At 42.7% G+C, this 22,226-nt stretch overlaps 1 protein-coding gene across 2 annotated transcripts; it reads left to right on the top strand.

The window, feature by feature from the left end:
- Nucleotides 1-871: 871 nt before the first annotated feature.
- On the top strand, nt 872-16,890 carry LOC136549724 (protein ENHANCED DOWNY MILDEW 2-like). Of its 2 annotated transcripts, XM_066541115.1 has the most exons (20): nt 872-1,092; nt 1,194-1,716; nt 1,802-1,898; nt 2,573-2,620; nt 2,730-2,893; nt 3,296-3,424; nt 4,478-4,574; nt 4,663-4,758; nt 9,082-9,329; nt 9,413-9,496; nt 9,573-10,022; nt 10,364-10,505; nt 10,586-10,687; nt 11,489-11,581; nt 13,266-13,307; nt 14,112-14,222; nt 14,659-14,730; nt 14,808-14,926; nt 15,029-15,092; nt 15,169-16,890. In XM_066541115.1, the coding sequence occupies exons 2-20, from the start codon at nt 1,295-1,297 to the stop codon at nt 16,678-16,680; spliced, it is 4,092 nt and encodes a 1,363-aa protein (XP_066397212.1). In that variant the 5' UTR covers nt 872-1,092; nt 1,194-1,294; the 3' UTR covers nt 16,681-16,890. The 2 variants fall into 2 exon arrangements, with proteins under 2 accessions (XP_066397212.1, XP_066397214.1); XM_066541117.1 differs by lacking the exon at nt 3,296-3,424.
- Nucleotides 16,891-22,226: the final 5,336 nt, after the last annotated feature.

The following is a 22,226-nucleotide window of genomic DNA, read 5'->3' on the forward strand; positions in this document are numbered from 1 at the left end:
TTTAGTTCTGCTCAATCTAAAACCTTTAGACTCAAGGGTCTGCCACAATAACTCTAGTTTTCTGTTTACTCCCGTCTGACTTTTGTCCACTAACACTACATCATCAGCGAACAACATACACCAAGAGATATCTCCTTGTATGTTCCTGATAACCCCATTCATTACTAAGGCAAAGAGATACGGGCTTAAGACTGACCCTTGATGAAGTCCAATTTTAATCAGGAAGTAATCTGTGTTACCATTGTTTGTTCGAACACTAGTCACAACATTGTTATACATGTCCTTGATGAAGGCCACGTACTTTGATGGAACTTTATGTTTGTCCAAAGCCCACTATATAATATTTCTTGGTATCTTGTCATAAGCCTTCTCCAAGTTAATGAAAACCACGTGGAGGTCCTTCTTCTGCTCTATAAACCGCTCCATAACTTGTCTTATTAAGAAGATTGCTTCTTTGGTTGACCTTCCGGGCATGAAACCAAATTGGTTTGTTGATATCAACATCGTTCCTCGGAGATATAAATCAATAAAGTTAATATTATATACTACCTCCATCCAAAAAGAATGTAACCCTCGCATCCCTAAGAGTCAAATATTCTTAATTTTGACCAAATAGTATTAAAAAAGTATTAATATTTATAATATGTAATAAGTATTATTAAATTAGTCATGAAATATATTTTTATAATAAACTTAATTAGAGATCTAACCGTAGATAACATCATTTATAAACTTAGTCAAACATAATAAGATCCTTTGACTTATCGGGAAACAATATTTATTTAATTTTTTGACAGAGAATATGTTTTGTAGGCTTCTGGCCCGGCCCGGCTCAAAACCGGCCCGGCAGCCAAAACCGAAGCGTCGCTAACATAGTCACATCCATCTCCGACCCCTTCACCTTCTCCTTTCTTCAGCGCCGCGCCCGTGCACACGTCCGCGCCGTCGAAGCCGGCCCCCAGCGTCGGAGGCCTGCACGCTGCCGCGTAGGATCGGCTTCCTTCTGGGCGTCATCGCCGCCGACCTCCTCGTTCACCAATCTGCACCCTGATCGCCGTGCAGTGGAGACTAGGGGATCGATTCCCCTTCTCGGTAAGACGAAGAACCCTAGCTCGCTGTCACGAATTTATATGGGGAATTGGGGTTTTGCCCCCGAACCGAACCCGAAATTTCATCTCTTTCTCTCTCATCAGTTCGTCGCGGATTTCTCGCTGCGTGCCGTATGGTGCGGCGAGTGATTCTCCAAGAAATCTGGGGTCGCTGATCTGAGGCCGCACAGAACGCAGCGGCAGCAATGATGATGTCGGACGACGACGACGACGCCGAGCCCCAGCTCAACGCGGTGGAAAGCTACTACTTCGTTGACTCCACGGACGAGAACGAGCCTGTCTGCTTCTGCACCCTGCCTTTCCGGTTCGGGGACACTGATGATCTTCCTGGCTGCAAGAAGAGGCTGGTGCTGCGCGGGACTGGTGACCCGGGCGTCAAGGTGTACAATGAGGTGGTGGCCTGGAGACTGGGGCTCGAGGGGAAGCAACCCCAGTTTGCGGTGCTCACAGCAGAAGGTAGACATTGGGTACGTCTCATTAGGCCCTTGAAAAGCTACGAGGAGATGATCAGGACTGTGCTGATCACGGCGCAGATGCTGCATTTTCTCAGGAGGAAGCCTCATGAGCCAGAGAAAACCTTGTGGAACCACCTTTGCAAAGTTTTTAAGTACATTTCTTGGCACACTGTTGCATTTGTTCTTTTGGCAGATGTTGAACACTGATGCTTACAGATCTGACTTGTGCTTCTGCAGCAAGTTTGATGTCAGACCCTCAGAGGACGATTTCAGGAACCACCGCTCACTGATGAAGCAGTTCGCGGCAAAAGATCCTATCTTAGCAAAATCAGAGGTATCTGTTCTATTCTTGTTATCGAAATTTTCAATTGTGTTTGTTAGCATGGCACAATTGTGTCTACCATGAGCATGAAATAATCTACAAGTTGAGGGGTTAATAACATAATCACCTAAGGTGGCATTGTAAATTAGAAAAAATTGACACCCAAGTCGAGTTGAAGAGAACTCAAACCTAAGGTGTCGAGGGTGTACACCCACACACCCACACCTCCAACCAACTGTGCTAGGCTCAGTTTTTGCTTAACCACGTAATCACACTTTGTTTTATGCCTAGCTGTGTTATGTAAAGTTGTAAACATTGTCCTTAACTCAATTTGCAACAAAAAACACGTTCTTGCTCTAAGATTGTAATTCTTTGGCATGTCTGTGCTCTACTATCTTTAGCTACCACTATAACCCTAGAGATGCAATATTTGATAATCTGGGTTTGTATTGCCATTGATTCATTGTTTGCTTCTTGATGCTTATAATCTTAGTTGATAATGACATGTAAAAGGACTGATCTGCACGTGATGCCAACTACAAGGCCTTTCTTCCTTCTCCTATCTCTATAATTAACTAAAGTGATTGGAACAACTTGTTATTGTGCTTGATTGCTGTTATTTGCAAGTCAAACTGACCTGGTATGATGATTATTTGACTGATTTTGCTATGATGATTATCTGATAGATTTTGCAAGTATTTCTTGAAGGAAGATCTAGAAAAAAATTCACTGAGGTATGTGTATATGGTTCTGCATGATATTGAAAGTTTTGGAAGAGAAATTAACCACACATCTAGAAATTAACCACACATTAATTATTACTCTTAATATAATTTTGACTAGGTTGGTGCAGACCACATCGATGTCAAGCAGCCGTTCATCGCTGATGATGAGGACATAGATGAGATGATTGTGGAAGATGCCGATAATGAATCTGATGAAGAAGAGGATGAAGATTTGTTTGATTCAATATGTGCCATTTGTGACAATGGAGGAGACATATTATGGTAGGTTGATTCCCTTGTGTGATTGAGTAGGCTACCTGAAAATTTTTTCTCTTTTCTTGAGAATCTAGGCAGCTTAGTTAGTATTTAATTGTTCATGTCTTCAGTTGAGCACACACAGCATAACCATTTCAGATATATTTTACACGGCGATTAGGCCATAACCATCGCGCAAAGCGGCTAGGATTACTTTTGTAAACACTGTTTATATTATATACTAAACTTAGGAAGGCCCATATGACATGCCTTAATGTCTACCTGTAGAGAGATCAATTGCTAATGTTAGGCTGTGAAGTTTGAACTGATAGTTAACACTATCATCATAAAATCGAAACAGAAGTGGTGGAAGAAGTATAATGTTTACAAAAATGCTGCTCATTTCACTGATGGAAATTGCATCTTAAGGGCGTACCCAGTGCAGAGAGCTCCCGCTTTGTGCGGGGTCTGGGGAAGGGTGTTAGTGGCAAGCCTTACCCTCGCCTGTGCAATGCGAGGAGACCGCGACTCGAACCCGGGACCTTCCGGTCAAAGGCGGTAAGACCACCATTTGCACCAGGCCGGGTCTGGAAATTGCATCTTACTGGAAAAATAATATACATGGTCAGAACTATATCTATATGTGTTACTATGAAGTAGATCATCGTAGTTACTCCATATCCTGAAAAGTTTTGTTATGGAAATTCTAGTAGTACTGTTGTTTATGAAATGAAGTGTGATATATTGATGTACAGAAAGCTCCTAAATTTGATATTACTTTCTCCCCAACTGGATCAAGAGATTTAGTGTTTTCTATTGTGACACATGTCACATGAGCCATAACAAAAAGATAGATTGGATGGATTATATTTTGCATAATCTATACACAAATAACTTCGCTTTTGAGATCAAGTTTAGTCGTAAAGTGCTTGAGTGCAAACCATGTTCCGAGAAGCAATTGCAACTTATACATTCTCTCACAGCTACAGGCTGAGATTATTCAAGTTTATAGTTTTCCTTAATATAGGAGCTGTATTATGACAGTAGATGTTGAAGGTCAAGGCATCCAATTTCTATAAATCTTATTCTCTAGTTCTTAGCCCCAGCGTTTGCTATCAGGGCACTGACATGCTGGTGATACATGAGCCCACTGGCCACTCACTTGCACAACCTCAGTGGACAGCTTGGTCACAGCATTTGTGAATGCATATCAATCATCTGTATGGAATCTGTGGTTTTGTATTTATTGCTTGTGTGTTTATCCCTTGTAAATATTTTGAAAGAAATACTAAATTTTGGAATGAAGTTTTTATAGACTTTATAGTTCCTTTTATTGCTAATACTTAATACGTAATTGAAACCACCTTGCATAACCTGGTTTATTGTGCCCTGTAATTATCATTTTTCTTATTTTTTCTTTGTTATGTTGAACTTCTTATGATTATCAATTTCCTAGCCATCTAATGTCAATAGTCTAATTTTGTCTCGTATATACTTGTTCCAACTGTCGCTGTGGCCATATTCTTGTGCTTATCAACATGTTAGCCATCTACTGTCCATATTCTAATCTTTTTCTTTCTGTGGTGTACTTGTTGCATTGTTCTACTATAGCTGTGATGGCCCATGTATGCGCTCTTTCCATGCAAAAGAAGGAAGTGGTGAAGACTCCTACTGTGATACCCTTGGATACACTGAGGCAGAAGTTGAGGTATGTGTTGCACCTCAAGTGATGCAAACATTAACTTGAATTTCTTGTTATGATTTTTCTATATTGAAATTGTCTTTCTATTTTTTAGGCAATGAAATTATTTCTGTGCAAGAACTGTGAATATAAGCAACACCAGTGTTTCATCTGCGGAGTGTTGGAACCTTCAGATGGAGCAGCAGCTAAGGTATATTGGTACTCCAAAGAACAAATGGATTTACGAATAAACACCCACAACTTTTTCATCTGTCTTACACCTGCAAGGATCTGTAGTAAGTCTATATATATGGAATAGGAGGTGAAGGAATATTTTGCTGCTTTCCTCAAGTTGTATGTAGGGATGAGTGATCATGCAACAATGCTTGGGCTCATGAGCAAGGATACAAGTGGGTTTTGTCTGTGAGTCCACAAATAGGCCATTTTTTCCTGGGTCTGAGGTCTGTAGAACCGCGTAAAAATAACCTATTTGTGGACTCATGGACATGCCCTTTTGAAAATCCACTCATGATACTAAGTCATAAGTGGGTCACTGGGAACAACTTTGCTTTTTTTTTTTAGATAAGTTAAATTCTATTGTGCTGGGATGCTCTGTCATGCCACATAAAATGGTCAATGGGTGTAGTTGTACCTTGCCTACTTTTTTTTGCTACATCAAACTTTTGGCACTTGCCCTGATGCAACATTTGTATTAGTTACATCTTTTCCCATAAAATCTAATCTGTGGCAGGATTACTCAGAAATCCCTGTAAAAAGTTGGTCATTATGACTTTACACTGTTAATCTTGTAGCCTTATGATTTTGACTAGCTTCCATCTGATTTTCAGTTTGCAGTAGTGTTATTCTCCTTTCTGAATACTCCCTCCATCCCATAATAGAAGACCTAGCATTCAAAATTTGTCCAAATTAGTTGTCATTCTCACTTCCCAATGCATCTCTCTCTCTCTCTCTCTCTCTCTCTCTCGTCATTTCTTGTGCACTCCACCTTTTTCACTTCTCCTGTGTCCAAAGTTAAAGTCTTCTATTATGGGACAAAGGGAGCACACATCATGGTATTGTCATATTGGCACACTATCCAAGCTGTAAACATTCTTGTCCACTTACAGGATTAGGGCCAGTTTGGCAGGGCTTCCCTTCCTGATTCTTGAGCTTCGATGGAGTGATTCTGGTGGGGGAGCAGGTGAGAATTGATTATGAAGTGATTCTAGTGGTGATTGAACGAGGAGCAGTGGGGAGTGGAGAGCAGGTTTTTTTAGCTCCTAGCTCGTAGTGTAAATGGAGAAGTGATTCTCGTCAGCTCCCCACCAGAATCCAGTTGCATTTTAAGCGTTTGGTAGGGATCCACATAATCCACTCTGAAGAAGCTGGGAGTGAAGCTCTGCCAAACTGGCCCTTAGGCTTTGAACTTCAATAAAACTAACTCATCCTATATAGGAGGACTACTACTACAAAGTTAGCAATGTTTATGAAGAAGGTGATAAGGCTAGTTTGTATTCTGAAATGATATGAAATATTGCAATAGTTCTAGCTTCTTGCCTGTAAGGTCGTTTGACACCAATCATCAATGCTAGTAGCATCAGTGTATATCTGATAATCAGAGGTAAATACTTTAATAGAGGTAGCATAGCATGTCCCTATTTTAGTGCCTGGAGGCGTATTTGCAGGTGCAAAGTCTTGCTTTGTGGGTAAACAGGCATGAATATGTTCTTCTAGCACTTTGCCCGTATATCTTCTGCAAGGCTTAACATGGAGCCAAATTCAAACTATACCAGACTCTAAACCCTGCATCCTTGGGGCTATACAGATCCACACAATACCTTGGCTTAGGGGGCCCAATATAAAACCTAACCACATTGCTGTTGGGATATAAACTGCACTGCAGTACTGCACAGAGCTGGGCATCCTCTCCTACAACATTAGCACCCATGGCAAGCTGCAGCATTTGTTGCTCCACAAGCTCAAGCAACAGGCCTACAAGTACTGTTTCTTTTGCTTCTGTTAGGGGCCGAGCGTGATCCGCCGAGTTAACAGCCCGCTAGAGCAGGTGTTTCCAGAAGGTCTCACTGGTGGTTATCCCTTTGTCGTCAAGTTACGAGTCAATTGAGAAGGTTATCTTTAAATAAAGAAGTGTGTGTGTGTGTGTGTATCCAAGAGAAATTACACTAGCTGTCCCTAAACTATTATATCATTCTCATCCAGGTCCCTAAACTATGAATTGCATATCTAGGTCCCTAAACTATTAAGTACCTCAACCCTGGTCCGAAGCAGCCATGTCATAACCCATTAGCTGATGTGGCACTCCAACATGGAACCGACATGTGGGTCAACATTATGTTACTTGGGTGGTCCTTAAACTATTATATGGTTCTCATTGTGTGTGTGTATCCAAGATTAACTTACACTAGTGGTCCCTAAACTATTATGTCATTCTCATCTAGGTCCCTAAACTATGAAATTGCATATCTAGGTCCCTAAACTATTTAAGTAACCCAACCCCGGTCCAAAGCAGCCATGTTACAATCCATTAGCTGATGTGGCACTCCAACATGTGTGTGTGTATCCAAGAGTAAATTACACTAGTGGTCCCTAAACTATCATGTCATTCTCATCCAAGTCCCTAAACTATGAAATTGCATATCTAGGTCCCTAAACTATTTAAGTACCTCAACCCTGGTCCAAAGTAGCCATGTCACAACCCATTAGCTGACATGGCACTCCAACATAGAAATGACATGTGGGTCCGCATCATGTAATTACATGGGTGGTCCCTGAACTATTATATGGTTCTCATCTTGGTCCCTAAACTATGAAATTGCTTATAAAAAAAGGGCGTACCCAGTGCAGAGAGCTCCCGCTCTGTGCGGGGTCTGGAGAAGGGTGTCAGTGGCAAGCCTTACCCTCGCCTGTGCAATGCGAGGAGACCGTGACTCGAACCCGGGACCTTCCGGTCACAGGCGGTAAGACTCTACCGCTTGCACCAGGCCCGCCCTTCTATGAAATTGCTTATATGGGTCTGAATCTATTTAAATACCCTAATCGCACTCCAAACTAGCCCCTTCACTCCCCATTCATTACGCGGGATAGGCTTATGAGCCTTTGCTCATTGTTGACCTCCTTGCGTTTGCTTCTCAACTTGTCTGGGTATGAACATATTGATGCCGCCTGCAAGCACAGTTGGATGGGGCCGGGCATTGTTGTCGGGTGCGCGCCTCCACCACGGTGATGAGGAGCTATTGGCCAGCACGCTCGCAAAGCTGTTGCATAACAGCCTTGATGCACCTGGACATGAAGCCGAGCTCCTCATAGTTGCAGCGTGGTAGCCGATGGAGCGGAGCACGGTGATTGCATCGGTTCATCGGCAGAGAGACAGGTTGGCTGCTTTGGACCGGGATTGGAGTACTTTAATGGATTAGGGACCTATATGTGCATTTTTTACTGTTTGGGGATGTGGGTGAGAATCACATGATAGTTTAGGGACCGTCCGTGTAATTATGATTGGTGGACCCACATGTCAGTTCTATGCTGGACGCCATGTCAGCTAATAGTGTGTTGTGGCTGCTTTGGACCGGGATCGGGGTACTTAAATAATTTAAGGGCCTAGCCATGCAATTTTATAGTTTAGGGACCTAAATGAGAATGGCGTAATATTTTAGGGACCGCCTGTGTAATTTAATGGAAAGACTCTAGAAACCTCTTCTTAGGGATCCCAGCTATAAATATAAGTCCGTGGTTTCATGTAATGATTAAGGAATAGAAGGGACAACACTCTACTCCCAAGCCTCCTTTTTCCTGTAGCTGCACTCTTCCTCAGTGCAGCTGCTGCTTTTGCCGTTGCCTTCGACAGTGGTTGCCGGCTATCATCTGTTTTGCCCCAGTTTCCCCTAAATTCCTCAAATCCGTAATCCCAACCATAGCACCCAACTTTTTTTTTTGAAATTACAGGTGCTTTCAAGAGTCCTTGATGAGCTATTTTTAAAATGTTTTTCTTGCTGCTATCGGGCTGTACTAGCTGATTTATCGGATGGCACATTGGTGCTGGTGAGTTAGGGGGAAGCCATACCTGTTAAGGTTAGCAGGCATGTTGTGGGCAAAAACTGCCCAGTGGGCATGGTATTCAGTCGCTCTCTCCCTTATTCCCTCCCTCCTCCTGTTGTCACCAGGACTGCAAGTTCTTGTGTGCTGGGAGGCATTTGCACACCTGCCCTCTTGGTCCTTGTAAACTCTCTTTCTATCTTAATTGAATGGCAGAGCTCCTGCCCGTTTCATTAAAAAAAGTTCAGTTGCTATCTGTATCCATTGTGCCTAGTCGCCGTCAGCCGGTCATTAGCATCTTGCTGTATAACTCTTTGAAATTAATCTCTTTTTACCTGTGGCAGTTTCCAAATTGAGCAATGTTATTGTTCTAGCAGTTTGGAAGTGCAATCTGACAAACTGCTACTCCAGATCACTTAATTGCTATGCAATTTCAATTCAAGATTTACTTTTATTTGCTAACTCCTGCACTGCTCGTTAGGTATTTTTATGTAACAATGCTACATGTGGGCACTTTTACCACCCGAAATGTGTTGCCCAGCAACTTCACCCTAACAACATTGATGAAGCCTCAGAATTGGAGAAGAAGATAACAGAAGGGTTTTCATTTACGTGCCCAATTCACTGGTGCTTTCATTGCAAAGGTTTGGAGGATAGAACACAAGGGCCTTTGCAATTTGCTGTTTGCAGACGCTGTCCGAAGTCATATCACAGAAAGTGTTTACCAAGGTTCTGTTATAGAACAAGCTCTCTGTCTTGCTTTTTAAATATAATATGTGTATAGTCTCTTATTCTTTGGAATTGTTTCGCAGAGAAATTTTCTTTGATGAAATTGAAGAGGAGGGCGTCATCATACGGGCTTGGGAATTATCGAAAAGAATTTTGATATACTGCCTGTATGTAACCTTGTCATTTTTTAAATTCCTTGTATATATGCTGCTTAGATCACAGACTTCTCATAAACTGTCACAGGGACCATGAGATTGATAGTGACATTGAGACACCTGTCAGAGATCATATAGAGTTTCCAAAGATTGAAAAACCACTTCAATTTGTAAAGGGTGCTAACTTGTTGCGTAAGAAGAAAAAGAGGACTTACAGTGAGACAGTTCTTGAGCAACCGCCAAAAGATACTGTGAAGATGAAAAGCAAGATTCGCATGCAAGAAAGAGAACAAAACAAACAAAACACCAGAGAAGTTTCTGCGAAGAGTTTCACTGAAAACCCTGTTGACAGACTTGTAAAGAAAAAAGCCAAGTTGAAAGAGAAAATACAGTTGCCATATGTGGCCAAGGATCATTCTGTAAGCAGTCCAAAATCTGTGAAAGAGCAAGAACAAGAGTTACCTTCTTTGCCCTTATCTGCCACTAGGAAGATTCCCCCGAGTTTATTTCCTATTGTGGACAGTGAAACTGAAAAGAGGTGAGTCACTTGGGTATATAAACTATAAAGTACGTGGGAATGAAATCTCCAGTTGACATGGTATGTGACTTTGTGTGCAAAATTTGCTAGCATACATGAGTTTCCTACATGATTCCATCAGACCGGATGTGGGCTTTGGAATTTTGTTTGTTTATCAGGTCTGATGAGGGCATTGAAATCTTGTTTGTTTATCATGTCACAGAATCCTCTTCTGCCTTAAGTTAATCTCATGTTTTCATCTTAATGCCATGTATGCACATTCTATATGATGATGACAACAATGTTTGAAGTCTGCAATTCTGCATACTGTTATATGACTATATGAGATCTTCCATTTGCAGAGTGATTACCATATTGGGAAATAAAGTCTCTTCGTTGACAATGAAAGATGTTACAAGGAACTGCAGTTTGCCATCAACTCATGTATACTCTGGCAGACTGACGGACAAGATACCACAGGGAAAACTTGAGCGTTCTGTTCAGGTGCTTCCTTGTTCCATCATATACAAATTAAATTCATGCTTATCATTATTTTGTTTGACATTTTGAGGATGCCATTTTAGGCTGTAGAAGCAGCTTTAAAAAAGCTGGAAAATGGAGGTAGTGTCAATGATGCTAAAGCAGTATGTGAACCTGATGTTTTGAGACAGCTTGCAAGGTGGCATGTAAGTAAATACTGAATACTCCCTCTGTCCTGGAAGGCTGGAATATAGTGCATTATGACTTCTAAAAGTTCTACTGAAATCTAATGGCATTCTACATGGTGTCAATGCTTATATTTGGTAAAGTTTGTTAAAAAGGAAACCATAATTTGAGCAGAAACACCTTAATTGGGGTTACTCTGTTTACATGCGTCATTTGAGGATTCCCTTAAGTTGCCTTAAAATTTTTGGAATGCACTATATTACAGGACTGAGGGAGTAGATAATTATCCATTATTTTGCACTACTTTTTTTGTTGGCATTTAGTGCAGTGCTCCCCTTCCTGCTTTGAAATCCCTTTTGTTACTTTAAGCAGATCTGCAATAGATGTGGTTCTGAAGCACGATATATATTTTGTTTATCTATGCCTCAGTCAGTACTTGGCTTGTTATTTCATCACTATACTGTCGTCATCAATAAATCTCTCCCGGGTTTCATCTCCATATGATTATCTGGGTTTTAAGTTGTACTGACGGGCATATCCTAACTGTCCCCAATGTTAGTACATTGTACTCGGAGCAAGTTCCAAGTTTGTCTCATTCTATTTTGATGGAAATGACATTATGAATATATTGTTTCTAGATGGATACATAGTTGAATGAAGATTTCAGTACTGATTGTTATAATGGACTTGTGATATGTTGCGATCACAAATTCTCCTCCTTACTGTAGTGTTTCTCTTCAAGTTGTTTGCATTAATAAGCACTTACACTTTAGCTAGTAATCAACCAAATTACTAACTCATATTTTTCTTCCTCCTGCCAGAGTAAACTCAGAGTATATATATCTCCTTTTATTCATGGCACAAGGTACAGTTCTTTTGGTCGGCATTTTACAAAGGTGGAGAAACTTGTTGAGGTATGTTGAAATCCACCTATTATGTTGATATAGCATGTGTAATAGGGGGTTGTATATGAAAAAAGGTTATTACATCACTTTCTTAAACTGTAATTTTTCTGCATCTGTTGTGAGATTTTACTTATTCATTTCGTGTGTTGTGAAATTTTTCTGCATCTGTTGTTGACGGGCAACATCACCAATAGCATTTGTGAAATGACATGCTTTCAATTTGCTAAACTGTTGAAAAGAATCTCTGTTATAGTTATGGGTTGTGTTGGGTCCTCGAAACACACATCTTAATGTATAGATTTGCTTTCTGTGTCTCTTGAACTTGATTCATGCGCACTTTGTTGATAAGTGCTACTGTGCTATCCTCATGGAAAAATATAATCTCAAGACTTCAGAATAAGAATATGAATGCGGCACGTGTGTTAGTTTATGTGCATTGTACACATTTCCCACTGCTCACTCTACAAGGAGTGGGCATGTGTGAAAATGAATCGAGAGAAAAAGCTAGGAAAGAAAAGGCTACATCGTTTTTGTATGTGAGATCCCATTCATATAACCTCTATAAGAGCTATAATCTGTTATTTCTCTTGATTGAAAAATGGAGATGGCTAAGTTATGGACATATCTAGTTTAAGCAGTTTGAAACTTCTCAAGACTGCAACCTTTGGAAAATTTAAACTAAAGCTAAAGTTCAACCACTGAAAAATGTGTGCATGGATGAAAGGAACCATACTTCCCATTCATATCTGTTATTTCTCTTGATTTAAAATGGGGATGGCTAAGTTTGGACATATCTAACTATCGAACTTAAGCAAGTTTTGAAACTTGTCAAGAATGCAACCCATATATATATATATATATATATATATATATAAGTTCAAGCACAGAAAAATTGGTGTCCATGGAAGAAAGGAATCATTCTTGAAAAACAAAGTATAACAGAAACAAAGTAAAATTTTCTCTAAAAATGGCACCTACAAAAGAAAGAATGTTTGTTTGAGCTGCAGCATTTGGGCTTTTGGATCAAAAGCTAGCATTCTAGCTTTTGGCTTCCGGTTCTTGTTTTTTTGCTATTGTTTTTTGTAATAAATTTTGAGCTTCTCAGCGTACCAAAGCCAGAAAAGCTCCTCAGAACATGCTTTTAAGCTTTTAGTTCTTTTCCTCGGAAGCCAGCTTTCCAGCTTTTTAAAAGCCAACTCAAAAGCTAGGCTATTTGTTTCAGCTTTTGGCTTTTGGCTGACAGAAGCCAGATAAAAGCTGAAACAAACAGGGCCTAAGAGTTGGCTCCATTCTCGCCTTCATCACTGGTACCTACACACCTGCCTCCAGGTGTGCAGGTGCAGCTGCCTTTGGCTCTTCACTGCATGGATCTGTGGAAGCCGAATGTTTCTGCTGGTGCTTGACAGGCACACAACGAGAATAGGGTACCAAGCTGAAAATTTTGCAATTTACTAGTGAACTTGAGGGACGGGAGTGGGTGGGAAATGGGTTGCAAGAAGAAATGGAAGGAGTGGGATTATTTCAGTTTCAGGGGTTGAGGCTGTATGAGGAATTGGGGTAGATGGAGGTGGAAGGAGTTGGGATGAGAGGAAAGTCATGGATTTCTTAGTACCTAATATATTGTGTACCAGTCATCCCCTTCATATAATTCGATATCATTATTCTTCATTAATGTTCTTTTTTCTTTGTACAGATTGTGGATAGACTTCACTGGTATGTGGAACCTGGTGACACGGTATGTTTTTTTCCTGGTATAAGCATCCATCAATTGATCTTTCCCTCCTTTGAAGTACTCTTTAGTAGTTTCAAAAAGCTCAAATAAGCCACCAAGAGAAAAAAAAAATCTCTAAATGTCCTGTGCACATATACCTATTTTTGGGTATTCATACCCACTCTGCAAATCCCCATCAAATGGGTAGGGTATGGGTAGAAAATTATTTACCCATTAGTAATGAGTAGGATCTGGATATTACCCACTAGTACCCAATGGGCCAAGATTATCAAGGAGTATTCCATCTCCAAACCGATTAACTTGATCATTATCCCGTGGGTTTGGCCAAATGGGTATGTATGAGATTGGGGAGGGTGAGAAATGGAAAATGATGATCTGGGTTTAGTTGTGGGCAAGCATTGAGTGTGCCCAAGCCCTCCCTAGCGAGTGGTGAGAGGTATAGTGCATGTATTACTTGACCCATTGTTTTGTATGTCTTTTGCCTATGAATGTCTGTAATCAAAATGATGTCCTAATGCATGTTAATATGGATCATACATTTGACATATCATTGTAGAGATCAACTGTGTTAGACTGTGGTTCTTATGCTTATCAGTTTCTACACATGATATAAAATGGATTTTAGTAACAGAACCAGGGGTGGAACTGAAGGTTCTTAGTGAAGGTATTGGCTTAATTTGTATTGTGTTCAATATTTTGTAGCATGGTGTCTTTGTTTGTCAATATTGAAGTTATACAAGTAAAATTGGTTATAATGTTGTTTGCTACATAAATTTATGAACATCCTAAACTTCATTGATTCTGCAGATAGTAGATTTCTGCTGTGGGGCAAATGATTTTAGCCGGCTTATGAAAGAAAAACTTGACAAAGATCAGAAAAAGTGTAATTTCAAGAATTATGATCTTATCCAACCACAGGTAAGATTGATGACAATTGAGTCCTTTGTTTGATTTTCCTTTATAACATGACCTTTTTTGTAACATCATATAGAACTCTTAGAAGTTGGTGCGTGAATTACATCTATGGGGGTGATCTTTAGGGTCTGTTTGCTTTTCATCCAGGCGAAGCCTGCCTGGCGCAAGCAAGCATTTGCCTGGGTCTGTGATTCATGACTGGTTCGCATGATGCCAGGCAGGCACTGAAGCAAACAGCTCCTTACTGTTTCATGGCCAGAGAGTTCCTTTACTGACTTTTAGTCCGTTGTTATTGATTCCAATTTAACTTATTATTATCATGCTATTCATTCAAAGCTTCACCTAAAGATATCAGGGTTAGCTGTTGATCATGATTAGTTTCTCTTCAGAGTATCTGGCTTCATGTAACATGTAAATGTATGTGCTTCCTGCATTGCAGCATCGCTTTTGCTTTGAAAAGAGGGACTGGATGACTGTGCAGCCAAATGAGCTGCCTCGTGGATCCCAACTAGTATGTTCTATTTGTTATTTATTGAGACAATTTAATCTATCTTATATAATTATAACATTCAATTGTTTATTGAGTAGATTATGGGGCTTAATCCTCCTTTTGGAGTCAAAGCAAGTCTTGCGAACAAATTTATTGACAAAGCATTGACATTCAAGCCTAAGCTGATTATACTAATTGTCCCTAAAGAAACTAAAAGGTATGCAACATATTCCTGTTATCTGAGTATTTTGTTCATAACATCTTCTCACATTTCCTTGGGAAATTGTGTTTCCTCTACCTTCATCCACTGGATATACAGGTTAGATCAGAAGAGGACACCTTATGATTTGATTTGGGAGGACAGTGAGGTTCTTGCTGGGAAGGTAATAACTTATATTGAATTTCTTTTGTTTGTTTTTCTCTAGTTGTTTTACCTAATATCTTTCTTGAAATTGGCAGTCCTTCTATTTGCCTGGTTCTGTGGATCTTAATGATAAAACAGTTGAAGGGTGGAATGCATCTGCACCACCCCTCTATTTGTGGAGTCATCCTCATTGGACAAAGAAGCACATGCAAGTGGCTGAAGAGCGTGGTCACACTTGTATGGGGAAGATAGCTTGCCATGTTGAAGAGAATAATCTTTCAGATGATCTGCCCGTGAGGAAACAATCCGAGGCTACAAAAAAATGGAACTCCAGATCAGGGAAAGAGACTACATGCAATGACAGAAAGGCCAATCTACTTGATGATGGTCCTGCTAAGAAGCAAGCAAGATCTGAAGAAGAGAAGGAAACTCTAGGGAAGATAGAACACCATGTGAAAGAGGCTAATATACCAGATAACCTCCCAGTGAAGAAACAAGCTGAAGCATCCAGCAAAGTCATATCTCATTCGGGAAAAGTTAGAGAGAATGGCAGGTACAACAGCAGGAGATATGATAACAGGAGTAGGAAGTGGACACCTGATCACGTAGAGAGCCTCCCCCCTGAAAAGCGAGTGGAAGTTGCATATGAAGAAACAAAAGTTATTATTCCTAGCAAAAAGATTACTCATAAAGAACAAAGAGGTGCTTGCCGTGAAAATAGAAGTTCTTGTGTGGAGGAAACTAAGAGCGCTCAGTACAACTACGAGAAAATTGCAGCAGCGATGACGAACATGAGGACCAGAGAGGGAGGGGATTCTGACATGAGTATCTCACCCCCAGTCAGTACCAATGCTCGAAGCAAATCCATGAGCTATTCCCCCTCGAGACCAATTGAACACTTTGTTACGACAGCTCACCCGAGACCAATTGAACACTTTGTTACGACAGCTCACCCGGATAAATACATTGACTCTGTGCTCAATAGAGCTTCTCATCAGGACAGTTGTTTGGCATTTAACAGGAAATATGATCCATTCTTTACTGACATTGATGATAGCTCAAGGATGAGGGGTTTCAGCATCGAAGAAGTGACCAAGCCGTATATTACTGCTCCAACCAGTGATCCGTACCGCTTGCAGTCTAGAGGAGATGGCAGCTTCTACAGGCAGCCGAGCTCAGAGGATTTAAACATCAATGCTGATGTGCATATGCAAGGATACAGTGCAAGATATGGACAAAATGGTGGTGACAGTTACCCACAAGCTCGTACGGTTCCACTAGCAACAGACTCGCAAACACATCAAAGAATGCATAGTGGAACAAGTGCTGATAATTACCTGTCGACTGGATACTCCCTTGGATCTTCAGGTGCTCGCTTTAGCCAACCAGCTTCAACTCTTCCCTGTTTTGGGCTCCCAGGTGCAAGTTCACAACGAGGCTCAAGCTCAGTAATGGACAAGTATTCTTATGGGCTCTCGGGCCCGACTGTACCACAGAACTCAGTCATTGACAGATATGCTGCATCCCTTGATGGAACGAGCTCCTTGCCTGAACAGTACCCGTTCAGACAATCTGGCTCTTCCCGTGGCGGGTGGCCTAATATTTGATCGCTGGAACTCAATCTAAGTTTTTTCAGGCAGAAACTGTGGGGGGAGTTCCCCACGGCACTTCAGTTTTCGTTTTTAAAGGGGATATATAGACATGTTATCAAAGTTATGCAGCTTTTGACCTGACCTGGTGTAACATGGTAACTTGTTAGTATTCCACAAGCATGCATCCATGCAGGGTTGTGTGTTAAGCAAAATTGTTTCTTATAAGGTAGTTCCATGCTACATGTAAGAGTAGTCATGACAAATGCCATGCCAGCACCTACGATATATGCCCTTTCCTTGGAGATCCGACGACATGCCCTTTGGCAGCCCATGATATCATTGATTGTACAGAAAAAAAATGAACGACTCCTGCCTTCGTTATCCTAATATAACATCTTTTGTTGCAATCTCTTTTGCATAGCATTTTCGGGAAAATTGAATGGCTGTAACATACGCGGCCTGTTAGTTACGTGTTTTATTATATATAAATAAATATAAAAGGAACGGAATCCGGCTTCATCCCCTAGAACCAAGGGAATCAGACCTGGCTGTAACATACGCTGCCTGTTATGTTTGTTTTTTTAGGTAAGAGGAACGGAATCAGGCTTCATCCCTTAGAACCATGGAAATCAGACCACATATTATAGAAGATTGAACTAACATAAAACACAACTTGAAACTTAATTCTAACATTATTTGGTCATCCAAAGGAAGAAAGAAATGCAAAGTTGTTGCTTCTAGCTCTTGTTACATTTGGTAAATATGTTATTTTGTTGCCATCACATTGTTGTAGCTTGGCACAACGATGTAACCAGAGTGCTCCCCTGAACAAGACCCGTAAAAAAAAAGTTGTCCCCTGGACAAGACCTGTAAAAAAGAAGGTTAGCATTTGTCGGAAACACTTTGTTCTTTGTAAACTATATTGACCACCAAATGGATGCACCTCCTATTTATTAACAACAAAGAATTATTTATCTCACAGTCTTTGTTTGTACCATCTATGAAAAAGGTCTATGGTCTCGCTGGTCTTGTTCAGCGAACCAGCCGGCTGGTTCGCCTCTGGAGATTCAGCCAAGTTTCAGCCGCTACAGTGTTTTTCTCTCACAACAAACCAGCCAGAACAGTGTTTTTCAGCCAAGTTTCATACCAGCGAACGGGACCTATAACATCCAAAGGTGGTCTTAAGCCTAAAACAATATGTACTGCACGTCAATGAAACATTGCATAAAGGCAATAAAAAACAGAATTGCAGGCGTCAACCGACTGATTTGGGTGCCTATGTCAACCGATTTTCTGTGCGTTCGATCAATCCGCATCCGCGCCCCAGGACGCCCGATGCGCTCGCAGCTTCCTCCTTGCACCACGCTCTACCCCCAGGCCGCCCGATGCGCTCGCGCACTTCCTCCCTGCTCCGCGCTCTACCCCCAGGCATAGTTGGCCATGCACCCCGAGCCCGTCGGCCCGACCCAAGGCCCGTTTTTTTTGGCCCGGCCCAAGCACGGCCCCGCCCGGCGGCTGGCGGGCCCAGGCAGGCACGACCCGAAGGAGCAGGCCGTGCCTGGGCCTTACCCCAGGCACGTGGGCCGGCACGACACGACCCTCTATAGAACCAGAGGCCCGCTGGCGGCCCAGCCTGCTCGTTTGCCGCAGCCACAGGCCGTAGGCCCGCAACCTCCTCCCCCGTCCTCGCGAGGCCGCGAGCCCCACACTCCCAGAGTCCCAGTTCCCAGTTCCCAGCTCCTAGCCCCGAATCCCCGATTCCCCTCCCCCTCCCCGCGCAGCTCCGAACCGGCGAACCATAACTCCCTTCCCCTCTCTCTCCCGGCACACGCCCGTGCCCCTCTCCCTCCCTCCCGACGGCAGCCCCTCTCGCACGGCCCCTGCAGCGGCGCTCCGCGGTGGAGCTCACGTGGCCCCCCCGCGGCGGAACTCGTGCGGCCCCTGCAGTGGCGCTCTACTGCTCTAGCGAGGAGGCGGCGGGATCCAGCGCTCCCCTACAGCGGCTCTCCTCTGGTGGAGCTCCCCTGCAGCGGTGGGATCCGGCGCTCCCCTGCAGCGGCGAAGCTCGCGCAGCCCCTGCAGCGGCTCTCCTCCGGTGCGGACGTCTCCGGGCAGGGGCGACGCGGATCCAGCGCGGGACGGCGCAAATCTCCTCCTCTATGGCGGATCCGCTCCCCGCGTCCTCCCTCCCTCCCTTGTCCGGCAGATCCAGTGAACAGCGGCGGCGGCGCGTAGATATGGGCTCGGGAGCGGCGGATCTGGCATCGGTGCAACGGCAGCGAGCGGATCCCCTTCGTGCTTCCCCTCTCTCTCTGTCGGCCGTTTACGAGCGGCGTCGCCCTTCCCCTCTCTCTCTCTCTCTATCGGCAGCCAGTGGGCCTCGGGCTAGCACGGCCCGTGATTCTGGGCGTGCCTCATGGGCCGGCACGGCACGGAAATCGGCCCATAGGGCCGTGCCTAGGCCGGAGGCCAGGCCCGTGGGCCGGTGAGGCACGGCCCGGGAAGCATGGCGTGCCGTGCAGGCCCATTGGCTATCGGGCCGTGCTTTCATGGGCCTGTGCCGTGCCGGGCCGGCCCGTTGGCCATCTATACCCCCAGGCCACCCGATGCGCTCGCGCGCTCCGCCCTTAGGCGCCGTACCTAGGCCGCTGCCGCCCCGGCGAGGTCACAGGCATCCCCGGCAGCCGCACCTTGCGCTGGCGTGGGCGCAGCCCCCTCCTGCCCCTAATCTATGAACAGTTTGTAATTTTTTTTGAAATTTGTGAATAATTTGACATACATCTGGAATTTATAGAAATAATTTATATTTTTTTTGAAAAATTTGGCATATATTTGTGTTATCCCTAAATTACATCTACGCTGATGAAATCACTATAAATAGTAATAAGACGGTGTAAATATAGGCAGAAGATAGTGTAAGTGCATTGAAAAAATTCAGTTGACAGGAGGGGCCAAAACAGCTGAATGTCACCTAGACAGATCCACAAGTGTTGAATTGTTTCATTCTTGCAACAGAAGGCACAAGATATATTCTCATTCCAATTTATCTTTGGTTAAAGTAACCCCCGTTTAGTGTAGTTACGTGTATCTATTTTAGTTATAATTCATCTGCAAGAGTTGGTCAATTTGTAATGTTTTGGCTAAGAGCATTTTAATAGATTACTTATCTAGCATCTCCTAAAAGTCTATATAAGTGATCTCTTATATTATTAGTAATGTAACTTTTTCTTCTCATCTCATAATAGATTACCAATACCTTCAAAGTGGATGGGGAGAGGAAGTTGATCACCTACATTTGAGGGAGAGAGGAATGGATTTTAAGTAGTTACTTAAAACTTTTAGGTAACAATCCCTTATATTGTATATTTTTAGTATTAGGATGAGATAAGTAAACTGTTAGAGATGCTCTAAGGTCCTTGTTAATTCACAAACTCATAGGCAAAGGGCTCCTCAAACCTCTGTCCCTAACTCTTATTCTCACCCTAGCTCAAAGGGCCCCCACCATCCACCATATCTCACCGTTGCTGAACTTGGAAAAGGGGGTGGTGGGCTTCCGGTATGAGTATATGACCTCTTCCTCATCGGAGAGGGATACTAACATGTGTTTTGGGTTTGAGAACAAACTAAGACGTGATGATCTCGTTTATGTACTTAGATGTAATGATCCCATCTTTGTATTTTAGGATGAGATTGTCGCATCTTGTGTTTGGTTGAGGGGATGTAACCTTGTGCTGCTAGCCTTGCCTTGTTTCTTACTACCACACCATCCTCATTTTGCTTGTTCCGGAATACCTATTTTGTTCCAATTACATTGTAGCCTTTGGGTCTCTCCACTAACTCCCAAACTTGGTTTCTAGTGAAGTTGTTGAGCTCTTCATGTATAACATTTACTCAATTCGGATCTCTCAAAAGCTTCATCTATATTTGATGGTTCAATTGATGACACAATGAGTAGTGCTCACAAAATGACGCGAGTCTTGATCTTGTTTGCACACCACTCCTCAAATCTCCAACTATTTGATCCAAAGGATGATCTCTTGCAATTGCTTGACTTATTGTTGGAGGGCCACTAGAACTTGATGGTTCAAAACTAGATTGCACATTTGAACTTGGACTAGCACTTGTAATTTGTATTTGATCATGAGAGTCTCTTGTACATGGAGTGTATTCTACTTGCACACTTGATGTACCATTGGCTTGAATTGAATCATCAACTTGAGTTTGAGCTTCTCTAGGTCTTATATCTCCAAAAGCCATATACTTCATTGCTTCTTCCAACTTAGCTCCTCTCACATCATCTAAGTTTTCATCTTCAACTTGAGATCCATTTGTCTCATCAAATTCCACATCATGAACCTCCTCAATAAAACCATATATCTTGTTGTACACTCTAAATACTTTGCTTTTTGAGGAATAACCAAGAAAAAAATCATGTGAAACCCCAGCCCATGGGCCAGACCAAATTCGTGGTACTGTAGCATCGAGGCATTATAGCTTCGGCATAATTGAAAGCTCTAGTTTGATTTTGGTGAATTGATGAAACCCCATGTGCTAACCCTTGCTCTAACTGATCATGAGATATGTTAGTACACATTCCAAGTGGTGGAGAAAATGGATAAAGATCATGAAGATGGTGTGATGGCCATGGTGATCACGTGCTTGGGCTTGGAAAAGAAGAAAGAGAAAAACAAAATGGGCTCAAGGCAAATGTGATAACCATAGGGCCATTTTGTTTTGGTGATCAAGACATCTAGTGGGTGTGATCACATTTAGGATAGATAGTCGTACTATTAAGAGGGATGAAACTCATCAAGAAATATGGTTATCAAAGTGCCACTAGATGTTCTAACTCATTGCATATGCATTTAGATTCTAATGAGTGCTAACACCCTTGGGAATTGGCTTAGAATGTTGCTAAGTCACGTAGACAAGTGTTGAAATACTTGGAGTTGGTACACATGCACAAGGGTGAAGTGATCGTGCTTGAATAGAGTGGAGACAAGGGCATCGGACCCTGGCTCTAGAGGCATCGGACCCTGGCCAGGAAGAGTCCGATGGCTAACCCTAGCTGAGTGGTGTGTGCACGGTAGCGTCGAACCAAGGCTTGCGGGGGCGTCAGACCGACCGAGCGCACTGTTCATTCAATGTTGCGTGAAGGAGTGAGCGAGGACGCGACGCATGGCAGCGTCGAACCCTGAGCTATGTCCAACGGTTTTCAACGCTTCTAGACCTCTCGGTGTAGATTTTGCGAGCGTCGAACCCTCCCTGTTCAGCGTCCAACGATGAGTCCAACGCTGAGTCTGACGGTGGCGATCAACGCGCAACAAAGAGATGTTGAGCATATAATGGTTGATTTGATTTATTTTGGATGCATGGCAATGTGTGGTTGGCTATGATAGGTGTTGGACCCTGGTGTTGGATGGTCTGACGTCCTGTATCTATGGGTCCGACGGTCACTTAAGTGGCCTAACGGTCACTAGATCTTGAGGGTGTCAATTTAAGTGGAAGGGCCAGCCTTGGGTGCCTCTCTTTGCACTTGGACATACTTTTCATCCCTTAGA

This window comes from Miscanthus floridulus, chromosome 4, assembly GCF_019320115.1.
Source record: "Miscanthus floridulus cultivar M001 chromosome 4, ASM1932011v1, whole genome shotgun sequence".
Classification (NCBI taxonomy): Eukaryota; Viridiplantae; Streptophyta; class Magnoliopsida; order Poales; family Poaceae; genus Miscanthus; species Miscanthus floridulus.